The sequence below is a fragment of the Euphorbia lathyris genome, chromosome 9 (genome assembly GCF_963576675.1).
Source record: "Euphorbia lathyris chromosome 9, ddEupLath1.1, whole genome shotgun sequence".
Taxonomy (NCBI): domain Eukaryota; kingdom Viridiplantae; phylum Streptophyta; class Magnoliopsida; order Malpighiales; family Euphorbiaceae; genus Euphorbia; species Euphorbia lathyris.
Genome location: NC_088918.1, coordinates 53,382,557 through 53,409,926, shown reverse-complemented (window position 1 = coordinate 53,409,926; position 27,370 = coordinate 53,382,557). Strand labels below are relative to the sequence as shown.

Here is a 27,370-nt window from a genome sequence, read left to right as displayed (position 1 = left end):
AAGGAAACCCGTAGCACTCTTCCACTTCGACCAACCAGCTTTAATCCTATGAGCAACATCTCCATCTACTTCTCCATCCGTTTGGATAATAGATCCTAAATACCGGAAGCAATCCGAGGCCTAAACAACTCTCCCATCTAGGGTGATCGACCCTGCCTCCCTACTCCTATGGCCGCTAAACTTACACTCCAAATATTCTGTCTTACTTTGGCTCAACTTAAAGCCTCTAGATTCTAGAGTTTGTCTCCATAGTTCCAACTTCCTCTCCACTCCTTTCGTCTCATCAACCAACACAATGCACCATGGTATACCATCTTGAAGTGAACTTGTTAGTTCATCCATAACGATGGCAAAAAGAAATGGGCTTAGTGCGGAACCTTGATGCACTCCAATCGTAATAGGAAACTCTTCAGTCTTCCCAACACTAGTACGTACACTCATGCATGCTCCCTCATACATGTCCTTTATGATGTCAATATATTTCCGCGAAATGTCTTTCCTTATCAAGGCCCACCAAAGTACTTCCCTTGGTACCTTATCATATGCTTTCTCCAAGTCAATGAAAACCATATGCAAGTCTTTCTTCTTATTTCGATAGTGCTCCATTAATTGTCTCATTAGATGGATGGCTTCCATAGTTGATCTTCCCGGCATAAAGCCAAACTGGTTTTCCGAGATCTTCACCGTCCTTAGCCTTTGTTCGATCACTCGCTCCCAAAGTTTCATAGTGTGACTCATTAATTTGATTCCCCGATAGTTGGCACAATCTTGGACATCGCCTTTGTTCTTATACAAAGGGATTAAGATACTTTTCCTCCATTCTGATTGCATCTTATTGTTTCTCCAAATTTTGTTGAAGAACGTCGTCAACCATTCGATTCCTCTTTCTCCCAAACATCTCCAAATCTCAATAGGGATGCCATCAGGTCCTACTGCTTTCTTCAACTTCATCTTACTTAATGCCATTTTGACTTCACCCTTTTGAATTCTCCGAAGGCATTCATGATTTATCATATCGTGATGGATACTTATATCTCCAACATCTTGTCTGCGATCTCCATTAAATAAGTCATCAAAATAGGACCTCCATCGTTCCTTGATATCCTTATCTCCAACTAGGACTTTCTGGTCCACATCCTTCACACATTTAACTTTTCCGAGATCTCTCGTCTTCCTATCTCTCATCCGAGCAATTCTATATATGTCTCTTTCCCCTTCTTTCGTATCCAATCTTGTATACAAATCCCGATTCACCTTTGCTCTAGCATCTCGTATGACCTTCTTTACTTCCCTTTTAGCCTCTTTGTATTTTTCGTAGTTCTCGTCACTCCTACATTTTCCCAATATTTTATAGGATTCTCGCTTACTCTTTACTGCTTGTCGTACTTCTTCTGTCCACCAAGATGTGTCCTTACCCGGTGGCATGCTACCAAGTTTTTCATGAACCATGCCTATGAAATAAATATGAATCTCCCAAAGCTAAATGAGATTTTGGACTACCACATGTTCACTCCAAATTAAGACATTGTTCTCTTTTTCAGAATCAGACTTTTCCTGATCACAAAAGTTACCAAACAACAGGACCACCATATACTAAAAATGTCAAAATAGAAAACGAAGTTTTTTCCAGTTAAGTTCATGAATTTGCAACATAATGTGATTTATATATAAACATCTTACCAAATCACTGCGCTCAACTACTCGCCAAAGCTGTCTCCAAATATCTAGGTTTTTCTCAAATGGAGTAAGGACAAGCTTCTCATTCTCCTCAAGCCTGAAGTGATTCAGTAACACAACAATACATAATATTATGATATAACAACTAGGAAAAAACATGCTAGAATCAGTTATTTATAACAAGAAAAAAAAAAAAAAATATCAAAACCATTGACAAAACACAACACACTAAGTCCTTCAACATAACAAAGCTAAATGAGATTTTGGACTACCACATGTTCACTACAAATTAAGGCATTGTTCTCTTTTTCAGAATCGGACTTCTCCTGACCACAAAAGTGACCAAACAACAGGACCACCATATACTAAAAATGTCAAAATAGAAAACAAAGTTTTTTCCGGTTAAGTTCATGAATTTGCGACCTAATGTGATTTATATATAAACATCTTACCAAATCACTGCGCTCAACTACTCGCCAAAGCTGTCTCCAAATATATAGGTTTTTCTCAAAGGGAGTAAGGACACGCTTCTCATTCTCCTCAAGCCTGAAGCGATTCAGTAACACAACAATACATAATATTATGACATAACTAGGAAAAAACATGCTAGAATCAGTTATTTATAAGAAAAAAAAAAGAATATCAAAACCATTGGCAAAACACAACACACTAAGTCCTTCAACACAACAAAGCTTCCAACCCAAGGGTTGTTTCTTTTCAAAATAACTGAAGATGCTAATTCAAAGTTACAGTACAGCAAAAAATATCAGCCAAGACAGGGAGGAAGTCCTGCTCCTGCATTTACCGGCTTTTGGAAGACTCTTACAACAGGCATTCCATCACCATTGTCATTTCCAATTCTCCATGACCGGTCCTTTTTCCTCTGTGGTTTCTTGTGGTGTTTATGTGATGATGCATTTGTCTTCCTCACACTACTAACCTTCTTGGAAGTCAGTCCATTCCCTAAATCAAATGAGCTTAGATCATCCAGTACATGCTCAAGTTTGGCTACACTTGCACTTTCCTCATCTGCGAGAGTGTTGGATGAATCTGATTCGTATGTTTCTCTATCATCACTTGACTCCTCGTTCTCGTTGCACATTCCAGGTGGAATCTCATAATGAGTTAGTTTTCCATCTATGTAATCCTTCAATATTTTACGGGCAGCTCTTGTTTCATCTGGCAGTCCACTTGATGCCACATACCCACGAGATGCACAATAACTTCTCAAAACTTCTGATGCCAAAGGGGCCCGAGATTGTGGCTCATACGGCTTGGGTTTCGGCAAAGTTATGTTGTACACATCCTCAATGACATGCCTTGGAACTCTATTAGCCACAATCTGTACAGCCTCCCTGTGCTCAGTCATTCGGTCAATCGGTAAAACACCAGATGCAATCATCTCATATCTTGAGCTAGAGAAGGAAGGGAAAACTAATCCAGGGCAGTCACATAAAGTTAGCGCCTCCGAAATTTTAAGTGTTTGGAAATGTTTGGTCTTCCCTGGTGTCGAGGTGACTCCAGCCCGCTTCTGCCCTACCAAAGCATTGATTGTAGAACTCTTCCCTACATTAGGATACCCAACAAATCCCACCATCACGTTCATAGAAGCCGAAATTCCATTATTAGATGGGATCATGGAATGGGAGCCAGATTTCCTCATCTTAACTATCTCTTCTGCCTCTGCCTGTAATCGAGACAAAAGTTCATCTCTGCCATAAATTTTTATACTAGGGTCATCAACCTCTTCACTAGTAGGTTGTTCATTGCATACTTCTTTAAGTTTTTTCCCCTCAAGAGCTGCAGAGGCAGCCTTAGCAGACCAGAAAATAAAGAGGATCTCATTGTGACAAAAGTACTCTGCCCATTTCCGCCTGAGGTGAAAATGAGGAATGCAGATGTTAGCAATTTAAGTGGTGAATTAACATGCATAAACAAAATAAGAGAAATTGGAGTCATCAACCTGACTGAAATGGGTAAAAGATCTGCTTTGTTTATGAGGAGCAATGTCCTTTTGTACTCATCAATCTCACGTGCATATACCTACAATAAGACAAATCATGTTTCATTGAGCAATCCAAATCTATATGCTAATGAAGAAGAAAAGGAAGAGGATATGCAAAAGTTCATCATGCAGCATGGCGTTGAGACATGTGATTAGATGTCATGTAATCAACTCCAGAGGAAAAATGATGGGAAACATCCAAAGTGACATTGTCCAAAACTTTTGTGACTCCTGATGCTAATTACCCCATCACTAAGGGAAAGGAATTTGCTTGTGGCTTGCCAGAATTGTAGCACTATTGTACTCGAAGATGGCCCTTCTTATTTAACAAGGGAAAAGGGGAAGCGTTAAAGCCTATGTGTTCACAAATTCAGTTGATAAGAATGGGTTAGAGTTTATCCAGGAGAGCAGAGCAATGATGAATGAAGTTGATGGTACCAGATGTTGATAACACAACAGGAGTGCAAGACATCCTTGTTTTCTGGTTCATCACATTGCAAACCAATGAAATAGTGAGCATCGAGTGGACTAAGGCTGATAAAAGGGGTCTAAAGTTTCTTAAAGGCATCAAATATAAGAGTGATGGTGAAGGTTTGCACAAGAGGATTCTAGTTCGAAAGCTTATATTTATAGTGATGGTCCTATTTTGGAGAAAGCTACTCGGACAGTGATCAAATGTGGCCTTGGTGGAGGTTTGCAAAAGAGGATTCCAAAGAAGAGAGCTATACTATTGAGATATTACATCAGTTTTCATGTTTTGGCTTTTACTCAACACGATTTTAATATGTGGTGTCAATTGGATGGTTACAGACTGCTGTGAAGGTGTGGGCAATGATAGAGAATATGCTAATTGGCATAAGGGTAATATGGGAATTGAGGGACACGTGGTTTAGCGTCTGATTAGTGAAGAGAGAGTTATAGTTAGTACAAATACAGTATTAAGGAGAGTACGAAAGGGGAGGAAAATAATTATGTTACTAAGCACCATATTATCTGCACATAAAATCTTTTGAAGTGGAGCACAAAAGGTTCCCAAATGTTGTTGTTTGGTGTTACAAATTCTATAGCTGGTATTATACATATGCGAACATGTTGAATAGACGTATCACAGAAATGATAGGGATTTTGCATTTATTCAATTTCCTAACTTAGAATCCCAAGTAGGATGGGCAAAATAACCGATTACCAAACCGACAACCGAACCGAAATCTTAGTTTGGTACGTTCAGTTCGGTTTTAACTTTGGCTTAGTTTGCTAATCGGTTATCGTATAACTGAACCGAACTTAATATATAAATATAAACAATATAAATTTATCTCTACATGTATAAATAACTTATAAAATATAAAGCCCAGCCCATTAAAAATATACTTTTATCTTTACATATATAAATTTTGGTTTAGTAGCATATAATTTCTTCATTTGTAACTTTTGTACAAGGGCATTATTTGAGAACCAATGAAACAAAAATTTATAAAAAAAAAATTAAATATGAGTTTTCGGTTATTCGGTCGGTAACCGAACCGAAAATTTTCAATTTAGTGATATTCAGTTACCAATCTTATTCTGTTCGGTTATAAACATAGGACAAACTTCGAATCGGTTAACCGACAGTTCAGTTAGTAACCGAACCGATGCTCATCCCTCTCAAGCTGTATAAATTGTTTGTATAGCTTCTCTATGAATGCAAAACACTACACTTTTTTCCTATTTAGTGTCTTTACAATTGAGGAAAACACCTCTTCATCTTCTCAAATAATTCTAACAATTAAACAAAAGCATCCTTTGAATTTACATTAAAGAACATATTACCTCCAGATCAGGACATCGGTAGAACAAGGGGTCTCGAGCATCAACAACCATTACAAGCTGGATGACATTAAAATTAGAAAGAACAAAAAAAAAAAAGGCATACAAGAATCAAGAGATAGATAGCATCGCATTAGGGAAAACAATTATTGAAAGAAAATGAAAGAGAACAAGCATACAAAAGTGACGAGTAGAAATGTCTTGCTGAAAACATGTGCCAAAAGCAAGTGCCCATTAACAATATGATGAGCACATACCTATAATAACCTATTAAACATCTAACAGGTGGCAGCCATGGTAGCATCTTCTGTGTGAATTTCAAAAGGATGCACATTCTGCGGACAATTTTCAGCATGACAAAAAGATAATGCCGCAATTCAATAAAACCATGTTCTAGTCAAGACTCACGAATTATGAACAATAAAATTTATTGCACCTGGAGACGAGAAAAGACAAATGATGCCAAGGCAAGTAACTTTCAGAACAGGTCCATATATCTAGAATTATGTTAATAGATTATAAAATATGAATGTGTTATGTTAGCACACTGATTCTCTTAAGTTCAATGGTTTGACGTCAATATTATCACATACTTGAAGCATTTGTAGTTGTTATAATTTCCTAATCACAATTTAAAACTGAAAGTTATAAGCATTATTTATACTATATTCATTAGACAAAGCTCCATTTTATTCAAGAGGAACCACACAGCTTATTCTTTTGTCACACTTCACATCTTAGGATTAAAAAGAACACATCATACTAATAGAATGGTGATGATAACAGAATTGGAAGATATATATATTTCTGTGCTATTTAAGAGATACCCTTTCGTGAATTGAGCACTATTTTCATGATTGGCCTGCAAATAACTATTTTCTGATTGATGCCTTAATAGATATTTTTTGGAATTCTTCAGGTCAAATTAAGTAGATAACTCTTTAGTTCAACATCAAGTCTAGATGTCCTTAACTCCATCTTTCTGATAGTCAACGAATCAATTGAATAACAGAAAATTGTTTAATTTATAAAGAATGCAGATTCAATTTCACTTGGTCCCACAATATCAGAAAATTGGGGATGGGGAGTCCTCTTCAAACCTAGGCATGCCTTAGTAAATGCATGCCCCAAATGTCTGTAAGCAGCAGCAACAAAGGAATGCCAAATATTGCATAAGAGGGGTAAACCAGCCAGGCAACAACTTTGAAGAGCAACAATTAATTTGGTAAAAAAAAAGTTTTTCATGTACCATGCCTATGAAATAAATATGAATCTCCCAAAGCTAAATGAGATTTTGGACTACCACATGTTCACTCCAAATTAAGTCATTGTTCTCTTTTTCAGAAACTTTTCCTGATCACAAAAGTTACCAAACAACAGGACCACCATATACTAAAAATGCCAAAATAGAAAACGAAGTTTTTTCCAGTTAAGTTCATGAATTTGCAACATAATGTGATTTATATATAAACATCTTACCAAATCACTGCGCTCAACTACTCGCCAAAGCTGTCTCCAAATATCTAGGTTTTTCTCAAATGGAGTAAGGACAAGCTTCTCATTCTCCTCAAGCCTGAAGCGATTCAGTAACAAAACAATACATAATATTATAATATAACAACTAGGAAAAAACATGCTAGAATCAGTTATTTATAACAAGAAAAAAAAAATATCAAAACCATTGACAAAACACAACACACTAAGTCCTTCAACATAACAAAGCTTCCAACCCAAGGATTGTTTCTTTTCAAAATAACTGAAGATGCTAATTCAAAATTGGAAATCATCGCTAGAGAATATCCAGAGCTTTTAGAAACCAACAGTTTGGGTTCAATTTTTTTTTTTTTTTTTTTGTTAGATGAATATGATTAATCTGTTTGAAGTGGATCAAGTGACCTTTAAGTAGCCTCCCTTCCCATTAATGTTTGCTAAGAATCGAACTTGAGAGGGCTTTTCTGGTCAAGCCAAACTTAAATTGTAAAAGATAACTCTCAATCCATCTATGGATGGATGAACCCAAACTGACCTTATTACCAAGAAAATAAAGATTATCTAGGAGTCTCGCTCATAAGTATGTGTTACAAGAGAAAGAATAAAATATTTTCTTTTGAAATATAACCTTGCAAGGCCTCGACGCCATATTAGAAAAGATTGTTTTTCGTTGGTATCAAGCTCATCCACCGACATTTGAGCATTCCATGGTGGCCTGTAGGAGAAGTAGCAAAATCTTAGGAAAAAAATGAAACTGGCAGGTAATAAGTCGATTAAGATGAAGAGAAAAGGAAAGTAAAAAAAGAAATGCCTGCGAGGGATTCGGAGACTGCTAGCATGCAATGCCTCTTCTTTTTCCTGCTGCTCCCTGAATTGATGTGGCGTCATATCACGAGTACTTGGGGTCGAATCCCTGGTCAAACACACAAAATTAAGCAGAAAGCAACGAAGAATAAAGAAGAATTTTTTTTAACAAAGGGCATTGATGAGAGAAACGAACAGGCTAATAGGTAGGTTAGGCTCAGAATGGTGGAGGGAGAAGAGACGGTCAGCCTCCTCGGCTTGTTCGACAACAGCTTCAATATCGGTGACTTCAGTGACGGATTCGAGAACTTTCTTGTTATGAGATTTATAGAAATGGCCTTTCTCTTTGGATTGTTGGATCATCTGATTATGGTGCTTCACCAGTGATCTTCCTAGACCTGTCTTCTCGTTCTTACCCATCTTTTGCCGCTCTTTTTTCAATCAGCGGTGGTGCAGATGGAATTTAATTTACAAAGGTTTTGTTAGGGCTTTCGGTGTATAGTGGGGAGATGAGCACCCTGCCCTTGGGAGGAGGAGTATACAGGGTTTTTTTTTTTTTTTTTTCATAAAACTCATTTGACCCTGAACTATAAAAGTTAATTACAAATCTGGTCCAATTTGAAAGCTCATTTACATACTAAACATAGTTCTCCGTTTTCTTACCAATCTAGACATTTTGATCTTATTTGGAGTTAATTACAAATCTGGTCCAATTTGAAAGTTCATTTACATACTAAGCATAGTTCTCCGTTTTCTTACCAATCTAGACATTTTGATCTTATTTGGACAAAAATACCCTCACTTTTCTCATTCCTCATCTCTTCAAACGATCGATAGCAGAAGCAGACGCGGGAAACGAAGCGGTGAAGAGAGAACGATTTGCAGGCGATTACACCACGAATAGAACCTCTGACAACCTCTCTCCATCATAAACAAGTAATTTACGGCGCCGTTATCATGGGTAGGAAGAAAAACAAAAACTGTAGCAAACGAAAGGTAAATAATATTCATCATTTCATTTTATACCGTACATATTACTGTATAGTTATATGATTTTACTGCAAATTTAGACAATGTGTAATGAAAACTCGTTTTGAGATGGTTATATGTCGAAATTGATGGATTTACATGTGTCGTTTGCTGTTGCTGCGACAACAATGACATTTGTTACATTTAATGCGACAACGCGATAGATAACATAAGCTAAAATAATCGTGTTACATTTAACGCGACAGTGCGACATAGTTCAGTTCATGTTATATGTCGCGTTATATGAAAACGCGACAACACGATAAAGAGTACTTTATATGTTATGTCGCGTTATATGACAATGCGACATAGTTTAGCTTATGTTATCTGTCGCGTTATATGAAAACGCGACAACGCGACAAATTTTGTTCCTTAATTTTTGTCTTGTTAATTGTTAATGCGGCAATATTATATATGAAGCATGATCAGAAGACAGCAGAAAAGAACAAAAAGAGAAAGACAGAGATAAACTTCATGTACCTGTATGCCATAAATTCGACAGTCTAAGTATCTAACAGGTTTAATTTTGCCTCGCATAACGTTATCAATAAAACATTGACCCCCAAACAATGTCAAACGTTTAGGGAATCATGTTGTTAACTAAACAGATAAGTCTGGTTGAACAACGTGATAAGGAGATATGTTTCAACATTAGGGATGTGGAGTTGAGATATAGTGAAAATGAGTTTGGATTGATTACGGGATTACCCTTTGGAAGCACAAAAACAATTATGAAATAGATGAAGAAAATGAAGAACAAAGGAGGATTTAGACAGAGGTGTTTTGGTATCAAGGCTCAGTTAAAACACGGAGACATTAAAGTGAAATTCGTCGGTACGAATTAGGCCAAGCAGGATGATGGGGATGTTGTGTTAACGGCCATGTTGTGTTTCATACATGGCAATATCATACACACAAAAAAATGTCCATAAGTACATCATGGAGCTCACTGATTTTCCAGAGTTGTTCCATAAGTTTCCATAGGGTGTGGTGGCTTTTTATGAGAGCTTGAGGACTTTGAAGGGTGCAATAGGAGGGAGAGCTGGTATTTTCAAGGAGATGGCTGAAGGGACCAAGACGAAACGCATCCTATATCAACTGTATGGTTTTAGTCATGCATTCCAGGTATGAATTTTTTGTATACCTATATACCTATATATCTATATATACTTGTTGCTTGTACAATATCAACTGTATGTATCTGGTTATCTAAGTATAGACTGTCGCATTATATACCAACGCGACAGTCATTTGGCCAATAAAGTTTGTCGCGTTATAATATAACATGACAACGCAACAGTTTGTTAACTACTGAAGTTTGTCACGTTATAATATAACGCGACATAACTTTAAATTTGTCATATCTGATCGTATCATGTTTGCTTGACAGGTTTGAATTTTGGAGATATGGAAGGCAACTAATGTCTTTTATACAAGAATCAATAGTCATATCATTCCCTGAGTGCTTCGATGGAAACAGTTAAAGCTCGCAACATTGTTTGAAATCCGGTTAATGTTTGAGGTAAGTGGTCACGTTATATGAGTTGCATTATTTGGAAAGCTTTTTTTCACTTATTACATTTGGAAATTCTTTGTAAGGGGCTGATCTTCTAGAAATGTCAACCATTGAACCCGGAGATGGGGAGAAGAAATGTGTTTGGTATCAACTTCTAGTGGATCATCTGGCAGAGGAAGCAAAAGACGACAATGAAGAAGAGGAAGAAGAAAATGAATGTGATGAAAAGGAAGAGGAAGAGAAAGAAGAAGATCATGATGTAGAGGAAGAAGAAGAGGATGATAAAGTGAACGATTATGTAATTCGATCAAGAGTGGTTGGTAGTAGAGGGATTGTGGAGGAAATAATAGGACGGGTGAATAATATGTTCACCTCTCACCAAGAGTGGTGCAATGGCCGATTTGAAAGCATTAGTGACCAATTGAATATTTTTGGGAGTCGGTTATCCTCAGTAAAGGTTGATATGAAGAGCTTAAAGGTTCAAATCCTTCGGATTGGAGTTGATAACGGTGAGAATGATGAAGTAGAGAAGAAGAATCGGGAGGATGAGAATGAGAATGATGAGGATATGGAGGATAAGGAGGATGTGGAGAATGGGAAGGAAGAGGATGATGAGGATGATGAGAATGAGAATGGAGGGAATGAGGAGAAGGAGAAGGATGAGGATAGGAAGAAAGAGAATAAAGAGGATGATGAGAATGAGAAAGGAGAGAATAAGGAGAAGAAGAATGATCAGAATGGGAAGAAAGAGAATGAGGAGAAAGCGAAAGAGGATGGGAAGAAAAAGGATGTAGAGGGTGAAGAGGATGTGGAGGGGAATAAAGAGAATGAGGAGAATGAGAAGGATGATAGAAAGAAAGATAATAAGGAGAAAGAGAAAGATGATGGGAAGAAAGAGGATGTGGAGGGTAAGGATGATATGGAGGGTAAGGAAGATGAGGAGAAGAAAGGAGATAAGGACGAGAAGAAAGAGGAAGATCATCAGAAGAAAGATGAAGGAGATATTGAGGTAAGTAACAAAGAGATGAAGCATGAAGTAGTAGAGGAGAAGAAAGATACAATTTTTATTTTGGTCTGTAGTTGGTTTTAGTTTATTATCCGTTATTTTCTTGTTATTGCTTGTTATTTACTTGTTATTTACAGGATGAAAGTCAGGACGATCCAGTAAAATCGTTTGTGGAAAGATGCCTGTAATAACTAAAACAGGAGGGATCATTAGATAAAGTAAAGGAAAAGAATGAGGTATTATAACGCGGCGGTCATTTGCCTAATAAAGTTTGTTGCGCTATAGAATAACGCAAAAACATGACAATCAGTTGGCTAATAAAGTTTGTCGCATTGTATTATAACGCGACAATGCGACAGTTATTTGGGTACTGATGTTTGTTTCATTATAATATAAAGCAACAATGCAATAGTCATTTGGCTACTAGATATTGTCGCGTTATATTATAACGCGGCAACGTGAAATTTTGTTAACTACCAGAATGCTTACTGTATTTTACAGGCTGATGTTAGTAGAGATGGAGGTAGAGGTCGAGGTAGGGGCAGACAGAAAACACTTGGTGCAGTTGGAGGTAGAGTTAAATATGTAACGTCTCGACAACCCAACATGTTCCTCCATTCACCTTTTATAGATCCTTGTACCAATAAAGGTAAGAAGAAGAACCGAATACCGACACAAATGGCTGGGGTTGTAGATGATAGGAGGGATCTCCATGATGCAGATTCGGTTACTGCATACTTTAATTGGGTGAGTACTACATATGTGAATGAACAGAGGAGTCTGTTGGGGGTGTTATATCATTAGGCCACTGTAGGCTGGTTTAAGCAGCTGTAAAGAAAAAGTAGATAATGATGTAGGTTATCCAAATAATTTTCTAATGTCTTATTGTATGTATGTAGATAATTTGTTTATTTGTCTTAATATATGTATTAATTTGTTTGAATACTGAAACAACAAATCAGTGGATTGTTTTGTGTTGTTGAGATATCGTTCTCACACTCAATCCGAGGTTAGGATTACGGTCGACTCAGAGTTCATTGGTGTCATATCCCAAGACATGTTTGTAAAGGGCTTCATGGAGGAAGACTGGGATGTCACTTTCTTTCTTAAGCATATCAATGGGCATAAAAAAATCCTATATACTCCCATGGAAAGATGTTGATATGGTGCTTATACCGATCAATTATAAAAGCAAGCATTGGTTTCTTGGGGTTTTTATGTTGAACCAAATGCATTTATACATATATGATAGCCTGGTGTCAAATTGTAGCGAGAAATTGCTAGAAAAAATATATCCTTACAGTTGACTGTCATTCAGAGGGTTGTGAAGATGGTTGGACATTGGTCGGAGGAACAAGTTAACCATGACATCACATGAAGCAGAGTTCCTAGTTGTCCACAGCAGGAGTCTGGTTCAAATGATTGTGGCCTATTCACTTGTGCCTTTGCCCAGGTCTTAACTGAGAGGCGTACAACAACACATTATCAGTTTGTATCTGATTTTGATGGATCTTATGGCTGTCATTTTTTATTGCATATTGCATGCGAATTATATCACCAAAGGTTGTTAGTTGATAATTTAGAGAATAGTTTACATTTGTAGTTATGATCAGTTTGTATATAACTTTTGGTATTAAGTACATTTATGTTATTTACAGTTTACATTTCCATTTATATAACTTTTGGTATTATTGAGTACTATGATCTAAGTAGTGATGTTTGTTGCGTTATATTATTACACGACAATGCGACAGTTCATGTCTACTTGAACTTGACGAGTTATATTATAACACGATAATCATGACAATTATTCGGGTTCTGATGTTTGCCGCGTTATAATATAACACGACAACGTGACAGTTATTTGGGTATTGATGTCTGTCGAGTTATATTATAACGCGACAGTCTTAAAAGTGCATTAATAACAATCATAAAAGTACAATAACAATCATAAGATCATCCCATTATTCTGTACAATAACAATCATAAGATCATCCAATTATTCAGTACCATAACAATCATAAAAGTACAAATAAACTGAACTTGATTAATAAAAGTTGAAAACAATTAAATGTAAAGTTTGCTTATCTAAGATAACGGCATGGAAACAATAAATTAAACTGAAATATAAAGACAGAAAATAAAACTAAACTAAGACTATGCTAAACTAATGATAAATCGAAGATAATTCAAATCTACGATAATTAATTGATATTTAATACATAGTTCGAGCTCCTGTTTATAGTGCTTGATGTTGCCTCCTAGTCCAAATAGGTTTTCTAGCCTCCTTAGGGTCGAAATAGAGGGATTGGAGTTGGATTCGGATTGGGCTTCTCGAAGTAGAGATAGAATAGAAACAAATATGAATCGCTACTAGACCCGTTCATGGGCCGGGCTGGGCCGGGCTCGGGTCTTTTAGGTAAAAACACTATGTCCAAGCCCATCCCAACCCACTATTAATTTAGACGGGCTCGGGCTCGGGCTTAAACATCAAATCCCAAGTCCAACCCATATAAACTCACATACAAATATATACATAATTTTTAATTAAATAAAATAAAATTTATGCCTAAAAGTAAATATTTAATATATAACTTTATTAATTTATTGATTAATATTAATAGGCGGGCCCGGACTGGGCCGGCCCGGACTATTTATATCAATCCCAAGTCAGCCCAAAATATAGGCAGGCTTTTATGGGTTTGGGCCTAAGATCAATTTTCATTGTCCAAGCCCGGCCCAAGGGACACGGGCCGGGCGGGTACCCAGGTCCGTGGACAGGTCTAATCGCTACTAGCCCACCTACTCGCTGAGTAGGCAATGCGAGTAGCATAATTTTTCGCGATCTGAATAGCTACTAGCCCACCTACTCGCTGAGTAGGCTGGGCGAGTAGCATAAACAGTGCTTCTAATGTTATCATGTTTTGCTCTGTTTCATGCTCGATTGTTCCTGAAACATCTCAAAACACTTATTAGACAAATAGTAGGCAGAAGGTACTACAAACCAAGGTATTAATGCTAGAAAAGCATATAACTAGGATTAAAACTACACAAATAGACTCTATGGAATATGGTGATAACAACTTCCTCACACTTTGAACCTTGCTTGTCCTCAAGCAAGTCTCATAATCAAGACAAAATCAAACATCACACATCCAAGAAAGTGTAAGTCGATGATAAGGCTTTTTTTCATTTGACATTCCACTATCCTTACTCATGCAAATCAAAATAAAGAGTAAAACTTAGAACATGGTTGAACTTGATTTAAAGGCTATGATTTTCTCAAAAGTATTACACTATACAACAAATCCTATTTTGAGAGCGTGAATCAATGAAGAACCTTACAAAGTGATCTCTCAAAGCTTTAATTTTTGTTTTTTTGCCTTTTTTCAATTCTTTTCGCTCAAATGATTGTGATTTCATTACAAGCAATGTAGTGTATCGACAATTTGAATGTTCAATTCCTTGAATCGCTGCCACTTGCTAATATAGCTTAGATTTAATCAATAAAGTCTTTTACATATGGTTGTAATGTGGGTTTAGGTGAGGTATGGAGGGGGCTGTGAGTTTGTATAGGTCACTATTTGGGTGTTTTTATGTTTATGTACGCTACTCTTATTATATGTTCATAGGACACAGTGGATTCACGGGTGTCAAAGATATTTATGAAGGTTTGGGCTTGTATTATGGCTTAATGAAAGAATGGGTTGCGTGATTGGCTTCAAGGGGGCTTTTACTACCGTTATGTAAATGGGCTTTTGGCTATCAAAGAGTATATCTAAATAACTCAAGGGGCTAGAACCTAATGCCTTAAATCATTTTAAGCCTAAACTAGACACTTGTGGCTTTGATTAAGTGTGGAATAGCTAATTACCACCACAATGCTTGTAAGACTCTCAAAAGAATGTTTGAGCATATCTCATTACGTTTAAATGCTCTTGTGAATGGTTCAAATCCTTACTGAATATGTGGTTTTTGTTCCATGTTTGGTTTTCAACTAACAAAGTGATCAATGTTGACAATGCATACAATTATACTTCTCAAAGCCTAAAGTTCCTGTTCAAAGTTCCTAAGTTTTCAACCTTTAGTCGGTAAGCACTTGCTAGAATGGGTGATTGTCAATAAGTGAAATTTCGCCATATTAACGTTTACATAGTCTTAGAGAATCAATTTAAAGTCACTTCGACACATCAACAAGCTTTTAGGTCAAAACAACAGTTCGGAAGCATGGCAACTTTGTTATCACGACTACAAACTACGCATAATGCGATAAAATAAATAAAATAAAAATGCTAAAGCTTAAAAGATAGATGTAAAACATTAAGTTTGAATCTATTTTCCCTTCCTCGCACTTTAATCATGCATTTATTTCCAAAAATGTATTAAAACATAAAGTAAAAGGAAAAGGAAAGAAGAAAAACTCCCTCAATCATGTGAAAGAACGAAACTTCTTTATTGATTTGCAATTTTGACCAGTCTACTGTCGGATTTAGGTTTGTAGTCCTTAATGAGAATTGTAAAGCTATGTCTTAGCTTTCCAATGCATTTTGAATCGCATCAATTGGAGTAGAAAAGGAGTTTATGGCCAAAATACTGTAGCTCGTCACTGAGATGCAAGGTCTGTTTTGGACGAGTAGCAATTAGCTCGCCGAGTAGGTGATGTTACTCGCTGAGTATGACTTGGAACTTCATTTTTCACATCTTTAATCAACTTATTTCATGATTGTTTCATCACTTTCACTGATTAAGCTTCCAACAAATCAATTAAGCTCTAAAACAAAAGCAAACAAAAAATTAGCAATAAAAAAGAAATAAAAAAATTAAAGAAGAAAAATTAAATGTAAAAGCATAAAATTAAAAGAGTTGGGTTGCCTCCCAATAAGCGGTAAGATTATAGTCGTTTAGCTCGACTAACGACTTCCCTTTTATGTATATGAATGAAGTCTTATGAGGAATCCAAACTCTTTGATGAAAATACTATGAATAATGGATTCTTCACATAATTCCAAGCAATCATTATCCACGATAGAAATTTAAAAAGTTTATGAAGAATTCGTGATTTCTTCCTATTTGACCCTTTGGGCAGGAGCTCAGTTGGGCAGTTCCATGACGACCCAACCGCACAGTATCCGAAAGTTTAAAAATTGTTTTTAAAATTAAAAAATATGTATATTATTATTTTTAGAATAATCTCGTTTTATTATTTGTGCTTAATGAGTTTTGATAAAAATGTTATTTAAGGTTTTAATTTAATTATATAAGATATGGTTAAATTTAGATATTAAATAAGTTTAGTGAAAATGATTAAGTATGAATAATTAAATTTTGTATAAGTTATGTTTTATGTCTAATAAAGCTTGTATTTGATATAGGTTAATTAGAATAAAATATAAGGGATGCAAAATTAATTAAAGGTCTAAATTGATAGTAAAATTAATTTAAAGGGTTAATTTCATGAGCTAAAATATTACATAAATAGTTTATGTAATCAACCAATTAAATTTATTTAATTGAGTCTTGGCATGTTTGGTGTTATGGACATTATTAGACCTAACTATAATTGTTATTTATTCTTTTAGTATTTTTGGAAAATAGGGCCTCGTGTCCTGTCTTATCTACTCTATATTGTATTTGCCTTCTCATCTAGAACCCTTTCAAATTAGTTGAAGTATTCTAAATAGTATAGAAATTAATATTTTTATAAATTCAAAGCACCAAGGAAAAGACGGAGGACTTGAAGGATAAATATGTAATAGTTAGTATTTTTCCTAAGGCGTTTTATTTCGTTTCTGACTCAACGGAATAAATTTAGATAATATGTCCATAAATCGCCAATGTTGAATGAATGGTCTGATGTATGACTAAAGCAAATCAAGACTAGATTAGATTATGAGACTTAAAATAAATCCCCCATTAAACAAAAGTTAAGTCAATAAATAAGTTATAAATCGGTTGCCTCCCTAATATTATAATTCAGCTGGGCTTATCTGGGGGCCTTTGGGTTATTGAGTCACTCAAGCTCGGGGCTCAACGGATAACACCTGAATTATTGAAAATTGTTTTCACGAATATAAGGTTAAAGACTTAAACTAGCCTAGAATAACTGGATGAGTCGCTCATCTTGTTCGAAACTAGTAGGCATATGGTTGGGATTAATACTAATAAATATTAGTTACTAATGTGGTTAGTAACCCAACAACCTTGGAATCACTAGGGCTGTAATCGAGCCGAGCCGAGCTTTGACATGTTCAAGCTCGGCTCGCTATAAAATTAACGAGCTCGAGCCTGAGCCGAGCTTGCTATAAAATTAACCAGCTCAATCCCGAGCCGAGATTTGGCTTGCTCAACGAGCTCGAGCCGAGCTTCGAGCTTGTTTCGAGCCCCAAATCCTCTTTAGACTTGGTTCATTAAGAAAATTATCTAACCATGAATTATTTGTGAGTAAATCATTAATTATATTTGTGAAGTTTGCTTGCAAATAACTCTTTAATTTGTGAAGTTTTATTTTATTCAATTGATTGTTATCGCTTTTCTGCTTATACTTTGCCTTTTTGGGTTAACTCATTCAAATATCCAAATATCGTCTAGGCACATATTGTGAGTTGAATCTGACTAAGTCAGAGCCTATAAGATTGACAACCTTATAGTTGATTAAACCCAAATTGATGAGTCTCAGAGCTAGTTTCGGCCTTAAAAGTAGGGCTGTAATTGAGTCGAACCGAATCGAGCTTTAACCTGTTCAAGCTCGGCTCACTATAAAATTAACGAGCTCGAGCCCGAGCCGAGCTTGCTATAAAATTAACGAGCCCGAGCTCGAGCCGAGCTTTGGCTTGCTCAACGAGCTCGAGCCGAGCTTCGAGCTTCTTTCGAGCCCAAAATCCTCTTTAGACTTGGTTCATTAAGAAAATTATCTAACCATGAATTTTTTGTGAGTAAATCGTTAATTATATCTACGAATTATATTGTGATTGGCCATACTCTTGTACCTCTTATACTATAGATATATGATCTTATACCTACTTATTAGCCATGCTCTTATATTACTATATATGTTCATTGAGTATGTGTATGAAGCATGATACTACGAGTTATACTGCTAGAACTGACTATGGATATGAAATATGATCATGTTTATGATTGAATATGTATTTACGATGTTCCTTTTCACTTGGCTTGTTATCGTAAACAAAAGCATTGAGCATGGTGATAGGTTTATGATGCATTCAGCACAAAGAGAGTCCCTTGTGGTGACAATATCATAAACTTCATTATTATGTTCATTGTTCAACGAGTACAATCCAAGTGACAGGAACATTGTAAAAGGGTCATTGAGCATGTAGTAAAGGGTCAATTTAGGCTACTTGTATGTTCTGATATGGCTTGCAAACGATAAGATGTCTTTTGATGTGACTTGAATATATATAAACTGAATAGCATGATCTATGTTATATTACAAAAAAGGGGGGGTGAGTGTTGCCATTATGTTATCATTGAAATTCCAAATCTCCTTCACTATGTGATAGTAAATGAGATTTGGAATTTCAAGGAGAACCACATTTGGTGCTCATATCCACCTTGCATGCTCCTCAGTCCATCTCCAGGCGAGCCCCTCATAATCTGCCCTGTTGTTAAGGTATTGCTCAATAACTTCTTCTTGCTCAGGAAATGGCTCCTTAGTGAGGGGATGTATTAGTAGATCATATATATGCCACAACAGCTATAAAATGCATAGACTAATTAGATCACAAACATGATTAAATGTTTATCAAATAAACTAGATAAATTATGGCAGATCTATACCGTGGCAATGGGATAGGCAGGGTAAGAAAGGAGACGAGGAAGAGAAATCATCCCCTGAGGAGCCATATTAAGATGATAGATCCTAGTCCTGAAGCGAAATTGAGAATAAGAGGATACATTGATTAGTGTATGTGTATAATGCAATGTCATGTAGGTTCATATATATATCTTAATGAGATAAGTTAATATTACTATTGGAGGTCTGTCTGGGAACTATAAAGGGTAGCGGATTCGGATTTGAAATACACCCCTTTCATATGGGGTGTATTGGGGGCCTCTTTTTCCGACCGCCTATTGTAACAAGTTATCATCCAGACAACCTGTTATCATTAAAGATCAGAATAATCATTACAAGTAGAAAGATGAAATCAGGAAGAGATAAAGAAGAAATTATGGATTGACAGTGTAATACCTTCGATGGCCAGAAGCCAACCTAGGTTCTCCATGTACAATCTCCATGGGTCCAACAAGACCTTTTCCTGAATACTTGCAAGGGTAGCCATTGTACAATGTAAGTTTTCTGGGTTGAATGTATAGAATGTATGGAACTGAACGATTGAAAAGCTTATTATTTATACTTGTATGAGAGTGGCTAAGTGAAAGGCCGTGAAAGGGGAAAGGTCATTAGTGCATTTAGGGTTTTGTGTAACGATGTTAGTGTATTAATGACCTGCTTTTGGTTTTGCGAATAACAAGACTTGGTGATTATAGGCCTAATAATGACTGCAAGATATGCAGATACATCAAGATCGATTTTGTTTCAGAAATTGGATATGTATTGCTTATTTTTTGAGTTTTAATTCATAAACTTATTTGTACAAATGTAAACAGATTATGAGCACTGGTCTCCAATAAAATTAAAACAATTGATATATAGAATTTCATGTTCACTTGAGTATGTTTCATTATTCAGGTAAAAACCAGAAATTCATTCGAAGAAGAAGGCAAAGAGTGACATTTTATTTTAAAAAAGTGTCATCTAAACAACAATATGAAGACATTAAAATAAACGAATCTGTCATTTGAAAATAAACCCATTAACATGATTGATTAAGGCATATGCCATCTGAAACAAGCTAGAACGACAGAAATTATTATACAAATTGTCATCGCAAATACCAATATGCCAATTTCCCATATATATACTTGACGTTTTTAATTATTAGGATGTCATGCGATGACATTAAAGGTGACAGTAATAATAAATAAGCTATCATCGTAACACGAGTAATACGAAAGCACGCAAATAGGCTTATGTCATGTGACGTGCCTTCACATGATAGAACCCAACCGCCATCTGAAGGTCCATCAGACGGCAGTAAGCCCCGTGACAGTTTTTTCTCTTGTGGGACAACAGTTTTTAACCATCATCTGAGAGGCTAATTGGCGTAGTGTTATGAGGAATTTGCACACTTACTGCCTTCTGCATAGGTCCTCAACTTGACTCCTATTGTCCTCTTCCCGAATGAAATCAAAGTGGATGGTTGGTATCAGCGTCATTCTGCTTCTGGTGAGTTCACAACTGCAACTACTTTCTCCCTTCTTCGCAGTAATTCTAGCACTAACGACAGAGATGCTTAAGGCCATTAATTTGGAAACTTCAGTGTCCAGAATAAGTATGGTATTTTTTGTGGTTAGCAGTTCATAATGTGGTCCTATCTAATGAGACCCATGCCCAATGTCATCTTGGTGATTCTGTTGCTTGCAGCAGATGCCATGAATCTGAATCTGCTGGGGTTTTATGTCCTATAGACAATTGTTTTAGGATGTAAATAGGGGTGTGCATCGGTTCGGTTTAAACCGCATGCCGAACCAAACCAATTGAATTCGGTTTTTTAACAATTCGGTTCGACATCGGTTTTAATTTTTAGTGTATTTCGATATTCGGTTCAGTTTGACAAAAAATATAAAAAAACGAACTGCACCGAATTACACATAGTGTATATTCTTTTATATATATATATATATATATACATATATTTGATTTTACAAGTTTCATTTTTTTATTATGGTTGAGATAATAACCCAATATATATATATATTTTGGAAGTATTTCAATTTTTGTTGTTGTTGAGGTAAATTTAATGAGAAAATATATTGATTTTTATTTGTTAATTTTTAGTTTTAACTTAATTCGGTTTGTTCGTTTTAAACCGAACCGAACCACATATTTCGTTCGATTTTGATTCGGTTCGGTATCGGTTTGAATTATTTTGATCATTTCAGTATTCGATTTTTTCAGTTCAGTTCGGTTTTGTACCGATGCACACCCCTAGATGTAAATACTTGTAAATGAATTGTTCATTTAATTATTTGTTTTAATAAGATATATTATGTTTAATTATATATAAAGGCATTCATCTTTTATTAAGAACTAACTAAAGTTAAATAAAAGAAAATCCCAAATTCTTTGAGACCTATGAGTGGGTAACGACACTGGTGTCTCATCTAATGTGAGCAGTTCGGGTTCCACCATTGCTTCCGCTGGTGTCTCTTCTTGAACTTCCTCAAGTTCAATCACATTTCCTGTTCGTGTTTCTTTTAGAAACATGGCGTGTTTGGATATTATTACTTTCTGATCCTCTAGATTATAAAAATGTTGAAACACAATTTCCACACTAATTTTGATTTGACAAATCTATTTAAATTATAATTAAAATCCCTTAGATAAATTTCACAACACATTAAATTTAAATGCTTTGATTTATTCATCACTAATGTGTTTGTTGAGTGTTGTTGGTTTAATTAAGTTATAAGTGTAAAAGTATTAAAGACAAAGTCCAAGCCCATATCAACAAGTCAAGTGAAGGGCCAAAGAAAGTCAACTAGATCAAGAGGCTTTTTGATCCACTCAGCCCAACAGGAAGAAGGGTCCAGAAGAATGGCCAACTCCTTCACAACAAAGCTGCTGAGTTCAATGGACACGCAGACAAGGCGAAAGTTGACTTGATAACTTGGGGACAAAGGCTATCCAAAAAAGGAAAAGTTTAGACGCAACAGAGAAGTTGTTGTTGTGCTGTCTAGGAATCTTTGCCTACAATGGAGAGACAATCTGACGCATACTGAACAAAAGCAACTGAAGCACTGATCAACAACAGAGAAGACTACGTTCTCATTGGCCACAACATTGAGCGTTGAGGATGAAAGGGATAATAGAGCTGTTTCCCTCCAATGGTTATTTCGAAATTTGAAATGATCGATGGCTTCAAGTGTCACTATAAAAGGCCAGTCATTTGCTCGCTGACTATTGTAAGGGGTTTGTGCTCTACCTAAAAGAGCTTAGTAGTGGATTAAAGCTTGGAAAGGAATTCTGGAGACTGGATGTAAGCAGGAGGCCGAACCAGGATAAAGCTGTTGAGTAACATTTTCTATCCCTTATCTCATTTATCTGCTTGCTTTTGCTTTTGCTTAGTAAATGCTTAACTTGAGTATACTGGGTTGTGTGATCTGGTGCTGAGCTCGGGAATAGACTTCCAAGTGTTATTTCCTGACTCAACGTTAGAAACAACTTTAGTTGTTAATCAACTAAAGCTGCCTCTGACCACGCTCAATATCATTGTGCTATCAATCTGAGTAAAAATTATAACTCACAAGATAACTAGTCAGCCTTAAAATACTTAATTTTTTTAATAGTTCCTTTAACCCCCCCCCCCCCCCCCTTTAGGAACTTATTCTTGTATCATAAGGGACCAACAAGTGGTATCAGAGCTAAATAGCTCAACTTGCAAGATAACACTATCTTGAGCTGATCCCTAACATGGCTGTCAATAGCACTCATTTCCTCATAGGAAATGAAACAACTCAGATCTTACCTGAGGGGTTATCCATCACTAGGCCACCTCTATTCTTCGGGTCTAACTATACGATCTGGAAGAACAGAATGAAAAATTTCATTCAGGCAACGAACATGAGTGCATGGCTAGCAATAGTCCAAGGCTCGCTCATTCCCTATGAAACTGTTGATAATGTAAAAGTTATCAAAGATGAGGCTAAGTGGTCTGAGGATGACCTAAAGAAATTACAAAATAACGCCTCGGCTATCAATATGCTTTAATATGCGTTAGATGCTGCATAGTACAATAAGATTTCAGGATGTGAGTCAGCACAGGAAATCTGGAAGAAGCTGGAAGTCACCTATGAAGGAACCAACAAACTGAAGGAATCCAAAGTCAATCAGCACACGAGACTTTATGAGCTGTTTGAAATGAATGATGGTGAAAGGATCTAAAAAATGAATGCCAGATTCACAAACATCATCAATGAGCTCAAAAGACTTGGAAAGAGCTTCTCAGAAGAGGAGCAACTCAAGAAGATACTCAGGAGCCTTCTGTTGAGCGATTTCCGCAAGTGCACGGTATACGCTTGTAGTAATAAAAGATATCGATCCCACAGGGAACGTTTTTCGAAACAAAACTTATTTATAATCGGTTAAATTTACTTTAAGGTTTATAATATGGAAAAATCGTTTAATCGGTTTTGGTTTTGAAATTGCTAGAATAAGAATTAGATTAGAGTATGAAAACGTTAGAAAATACTCTGATTTAAGAATGAATTTGCAAGATAGGAACGTTTAGTACTTTTTAGAAAAGTAAACAAAAGTATTTGTTTGCATTAAGCAAAGAAAACAACTTTAAACTTTGTATGAATTATAAAGATGAAATAAATGACGGAACCTCTAATTATTTGGCTTTGAACATGACAAAACCCTATCCAGGATAATTGCCCTTAATCAAATTAAAACTCTTTCGAGATAATTATTTGCCTAAGTGTTCAACAAAGTTTCCTTGTAAAGATTTTGAATTAAATACGTTTTAATGAAAACACCAGCATCCACTTCGGATCCTTTACCAAAGTGTTGCATAACAATCTATCGAATAGAACGGACTTTATTAGATGAAATATAAATTGATACAAGTTTATAGAGAATATGGAGCATGGAAACATTCGACGGCTTGCAAGTGAACGGGTTGTCAATCCTTTCCTTGGGTTTCGTTAGAGTTTGTCAGGCTCAGGGGCGGATCCTCTACTCAATCTTCTCGTTGAATCTTCATAATAGAGACTGGGTCGGTCTACTACCAAAATGAAAACTAAATTGGAACAATGTCTAAACGCTACTAAACTTGTTATTATTGAATAAACAATGTGTGTACATCATATTGTTTTGAACAAAAATGAAATCTAATTTCTGACTCATTTCTGAGTCAGAGTTTCTACATGAACTCTGCACTAATCTTCTCTTCTAACTCTCTCATCATTCATGTTTCAACTTTCAATCAACTCTTTATTTATAGATGTTGAAGAGTCATGAATGAAGTGTCGTGTCCGTTGTGAAGGATCGTGTCCGTTGTGAAGGGTCGTTCTTATCCACCCGAACGAACGCGTTTCTTGGAATTTAAACATGTGTTTATTGTGCTTGGCAGAATTTCTGCTCTTACCGAGAATGGAAATTCTCTGCCGAGAATGGGGAATTGATTTTTCAGCCTTCGGACGAAAGGGGGAAGGTGACTGGCGACGCGTGTCGCGACCGAGAATTTGGGATTCTCGGTCGCGGCCCCAAATTCTCTACCGAGAATTTGCATTTTTCTCTGTTTCTGACTTCGGTCTCGTCTTCCTTGTATTGGTGTGCTGATTTCTTTGTCTTTTGGCTCGTAACTTAGGGTTTTCTTCTGTTTTTAAGCTCTTTTCGTTCCTATTTGGATTTTACCAAATATTTAGGTACCTTGCATGAAAGAAACATATTCGAGAGTAAAAGCTTTCTAAACAGTTATAAATAGCATAAATTCGTAGCAATATTGATGTAATTATTGATGATATTTTAGGTATATTTTGGGCTTAACAAATCTCCACACTTAATCTTTTGCTAGTCCCGAGCAAAATTTCTCTGAATTTATTCTTTAGCTAATCTCTTTATAAAAATAAAACATATATCTCTGTATTACCTTTTAAATTAGTTAAGCCGAAAAGACTAGCTTCGCATAGCAAATTTATACGCAAAACATCAAACTAACTTAGTACAATATACGATATATCATTCGTCTTGTATTTCCAATTTTGAATTGAAGTATTCGGGACGATATAAGCATGCATGTTATTGAGTTTTTCGTCTCAAGGCATTTCAAAGCACAAAATTTCTTTTCCCAAACCTAAACTAATATATGAGATATATTAAATATTTAAATAAGTACTTAGGATTAATTTATTTGCTTAGTTACGCCCGAGATAAGGGTGGTCTTGATCGTAACCTTATACGTATTTTATTGCTTAGTGTTCGCTTAAGAGGTACCGACCATGTCATGGGTGGACGCAATCGTTACTTTAAACTTAAACACGTTTAATTTTTTTTTAAACGTTCATTCCATACCTCGATTGTGATAAGGGTGGTCGCAACCGTGGCAAAAGTAAACGACACTTAATTTTCTTCCCTTTCATACCTCGATTGTGATAAGGTTGGTCTCAATCGTGGCCAAAAGTTAAGAATTCAACTAATTGATTAATTAATATGAATTATAAAATTGTAACTTGGGAAAAAGAAAGATAGCACATTCATCCTATATTAACTTAAAATTCAACATGTATTATGGCTAAAGTTTCCTTAAAAACTTCAATTGATGTTAATGTAAGACGAAATCAAACCGAACTAAAATTGTTAGTTCAATTTAATGCCTATAAACCTAATTGAAAATTTAAAATAAGATTTATTGAATCATGAATTTCATGATAAAAAATAGAGATTAAAAATAAAGAATTTATTTAATTAAAATACATTCACTCGAGACAATTTTACTTAAAATCGTATCGGAGATTTGTGAAAAATTTCAAATTTCAAAAATGTTGCCCTTATAGAAATATTATTTCTAACGATAATCATAACCTAAAAATAATCATAAGTTAAAATATATTTTAAACATATGAAAATGTAAAGTTATGAAAAATAATGTTAAATACATTATGTTGCAATATATGTTGCATTTGCATAAAACAAGTGTTGCATTTATAAATATTGCTTAAAAATTATTCGTTGCATTTATTCGTACTAAAAACAAAATGATATATGCAATATCTCCTCCACACTTAAATTGGAGCATGTCCTCATTGGTGCAAAAATTGATAAAACACGAAAAATTTGTATGAAATAAAGCAAAATTGTAGGAAAATAGATAAATATGAAATGGATTGTATCCAACATAAATAGAAATTAAAATTATACCAAACGTAATAAAAAATAACATAAAAATAAATGAGTTGAGAAAAGATAAGATAAAACCTATTCTTGTGAAGGGAACCCGGTGGAGATGGTGCGGTCACTACGTTTTGACGACGGAAAAATGATAATAACTGGCGTCATGGTGATGTGTGCTCGCTTCTTAAAGTATGGATATTGGCATCCATCGTGTAAATTCTGGAACTCATTTCTTGATTGTTTTCAACAATATCATCTATCCGCAAATTCATTTGACGGTTTGGTGCATTCATATGGTTCAAAATTTGTTCGCAAATGAACTTGATCAACACTGTGCTCATCACCAACATGTCCTTGTGCTTGTGTTTGTGGCTCAACATGCTCCGCTTCCTCACCTGCTTCATCCTTTGCATCCTCATGCCCACCAAAATGTGTGTGCGCATGATCATCCTTCTGAATATCATTACCATGTGAACTTGAAGTACCAACATCGAACTTGCAAAACTAGCCAACGGTGGCTAACCACTATGGATGTGTAAAATTGCGGCATAATCCAATATCGAACAACAATTAGGAGTAAGTGATTGAAAACTAATCTATAATACTCGTAGCATCCAAAACAATACTCGTAATCAAAGTACGCATATGAACGTGCTTATTGGTGGAAACGGAAACATGGACTCAATTGTCAAAAGGTAATCCAATTTAATCTATCACTAAAACCAACGATCTTTAATGAGCGTGCTAGTAGCATGCTTGGGATTAAATCCATCCAAACTAGTCAAAGTATGTCCAAATCAGATTGGTTGGAAAATGGATGGCTTAACAATAAATTATTTTTGTATGATATCCAAACCAAATACTCATCTTGTCATCCCCAACTTCATATATTAACCGAAATCCTAAATGTAATCTGCTCATTCTTTTTAGAGTAGGAAAGAGTAACCAATACAATAATGTCTGTTTCACTATGCACGATGTCCATAATAGTGCTTGTACCACGTGCCTAACCCCATCTGAAATAAGGCTGAATGGAGGTAAGGAAACCTGATG

General features: G+C 35.7%; 1 protein-coding gene across 1 annotated transcript; it reads right to left on the bottom strand.

The window, feature by feature from the left end:
* Positions 1-2,281: 2,281 nt before the first annotated feature.
* Positions 2,282-8,340, bottom strand: LOC136205757 (GTPase LSG1-1-like). Its single transcript, XM_065996514.1, has 7 exons — positions 7,983-8,340; positions 7,794-7,895; positions 7,611-7,697; positions 6,971-7,064; positions 5,495-5,551; positions 3,641-3,720; positions 2,282-3,551 (listed from the first exon to the last, which is right to left on the bottom strand). The coding sequence occupies exons 1-7, from the start codon at positions 8,204-8,206 to the stop codon at positions 2,444-2,446; spliced, it is 1,752 nt and encodes a 583-aa protein (XP_065852586.1). The 5' UTR covers positions 8,207-8,340; the 3' UTR covers positions 2,282-2,443.
* Positions 8,341-27,370: the final 19,030 nt, after the last annotated feature.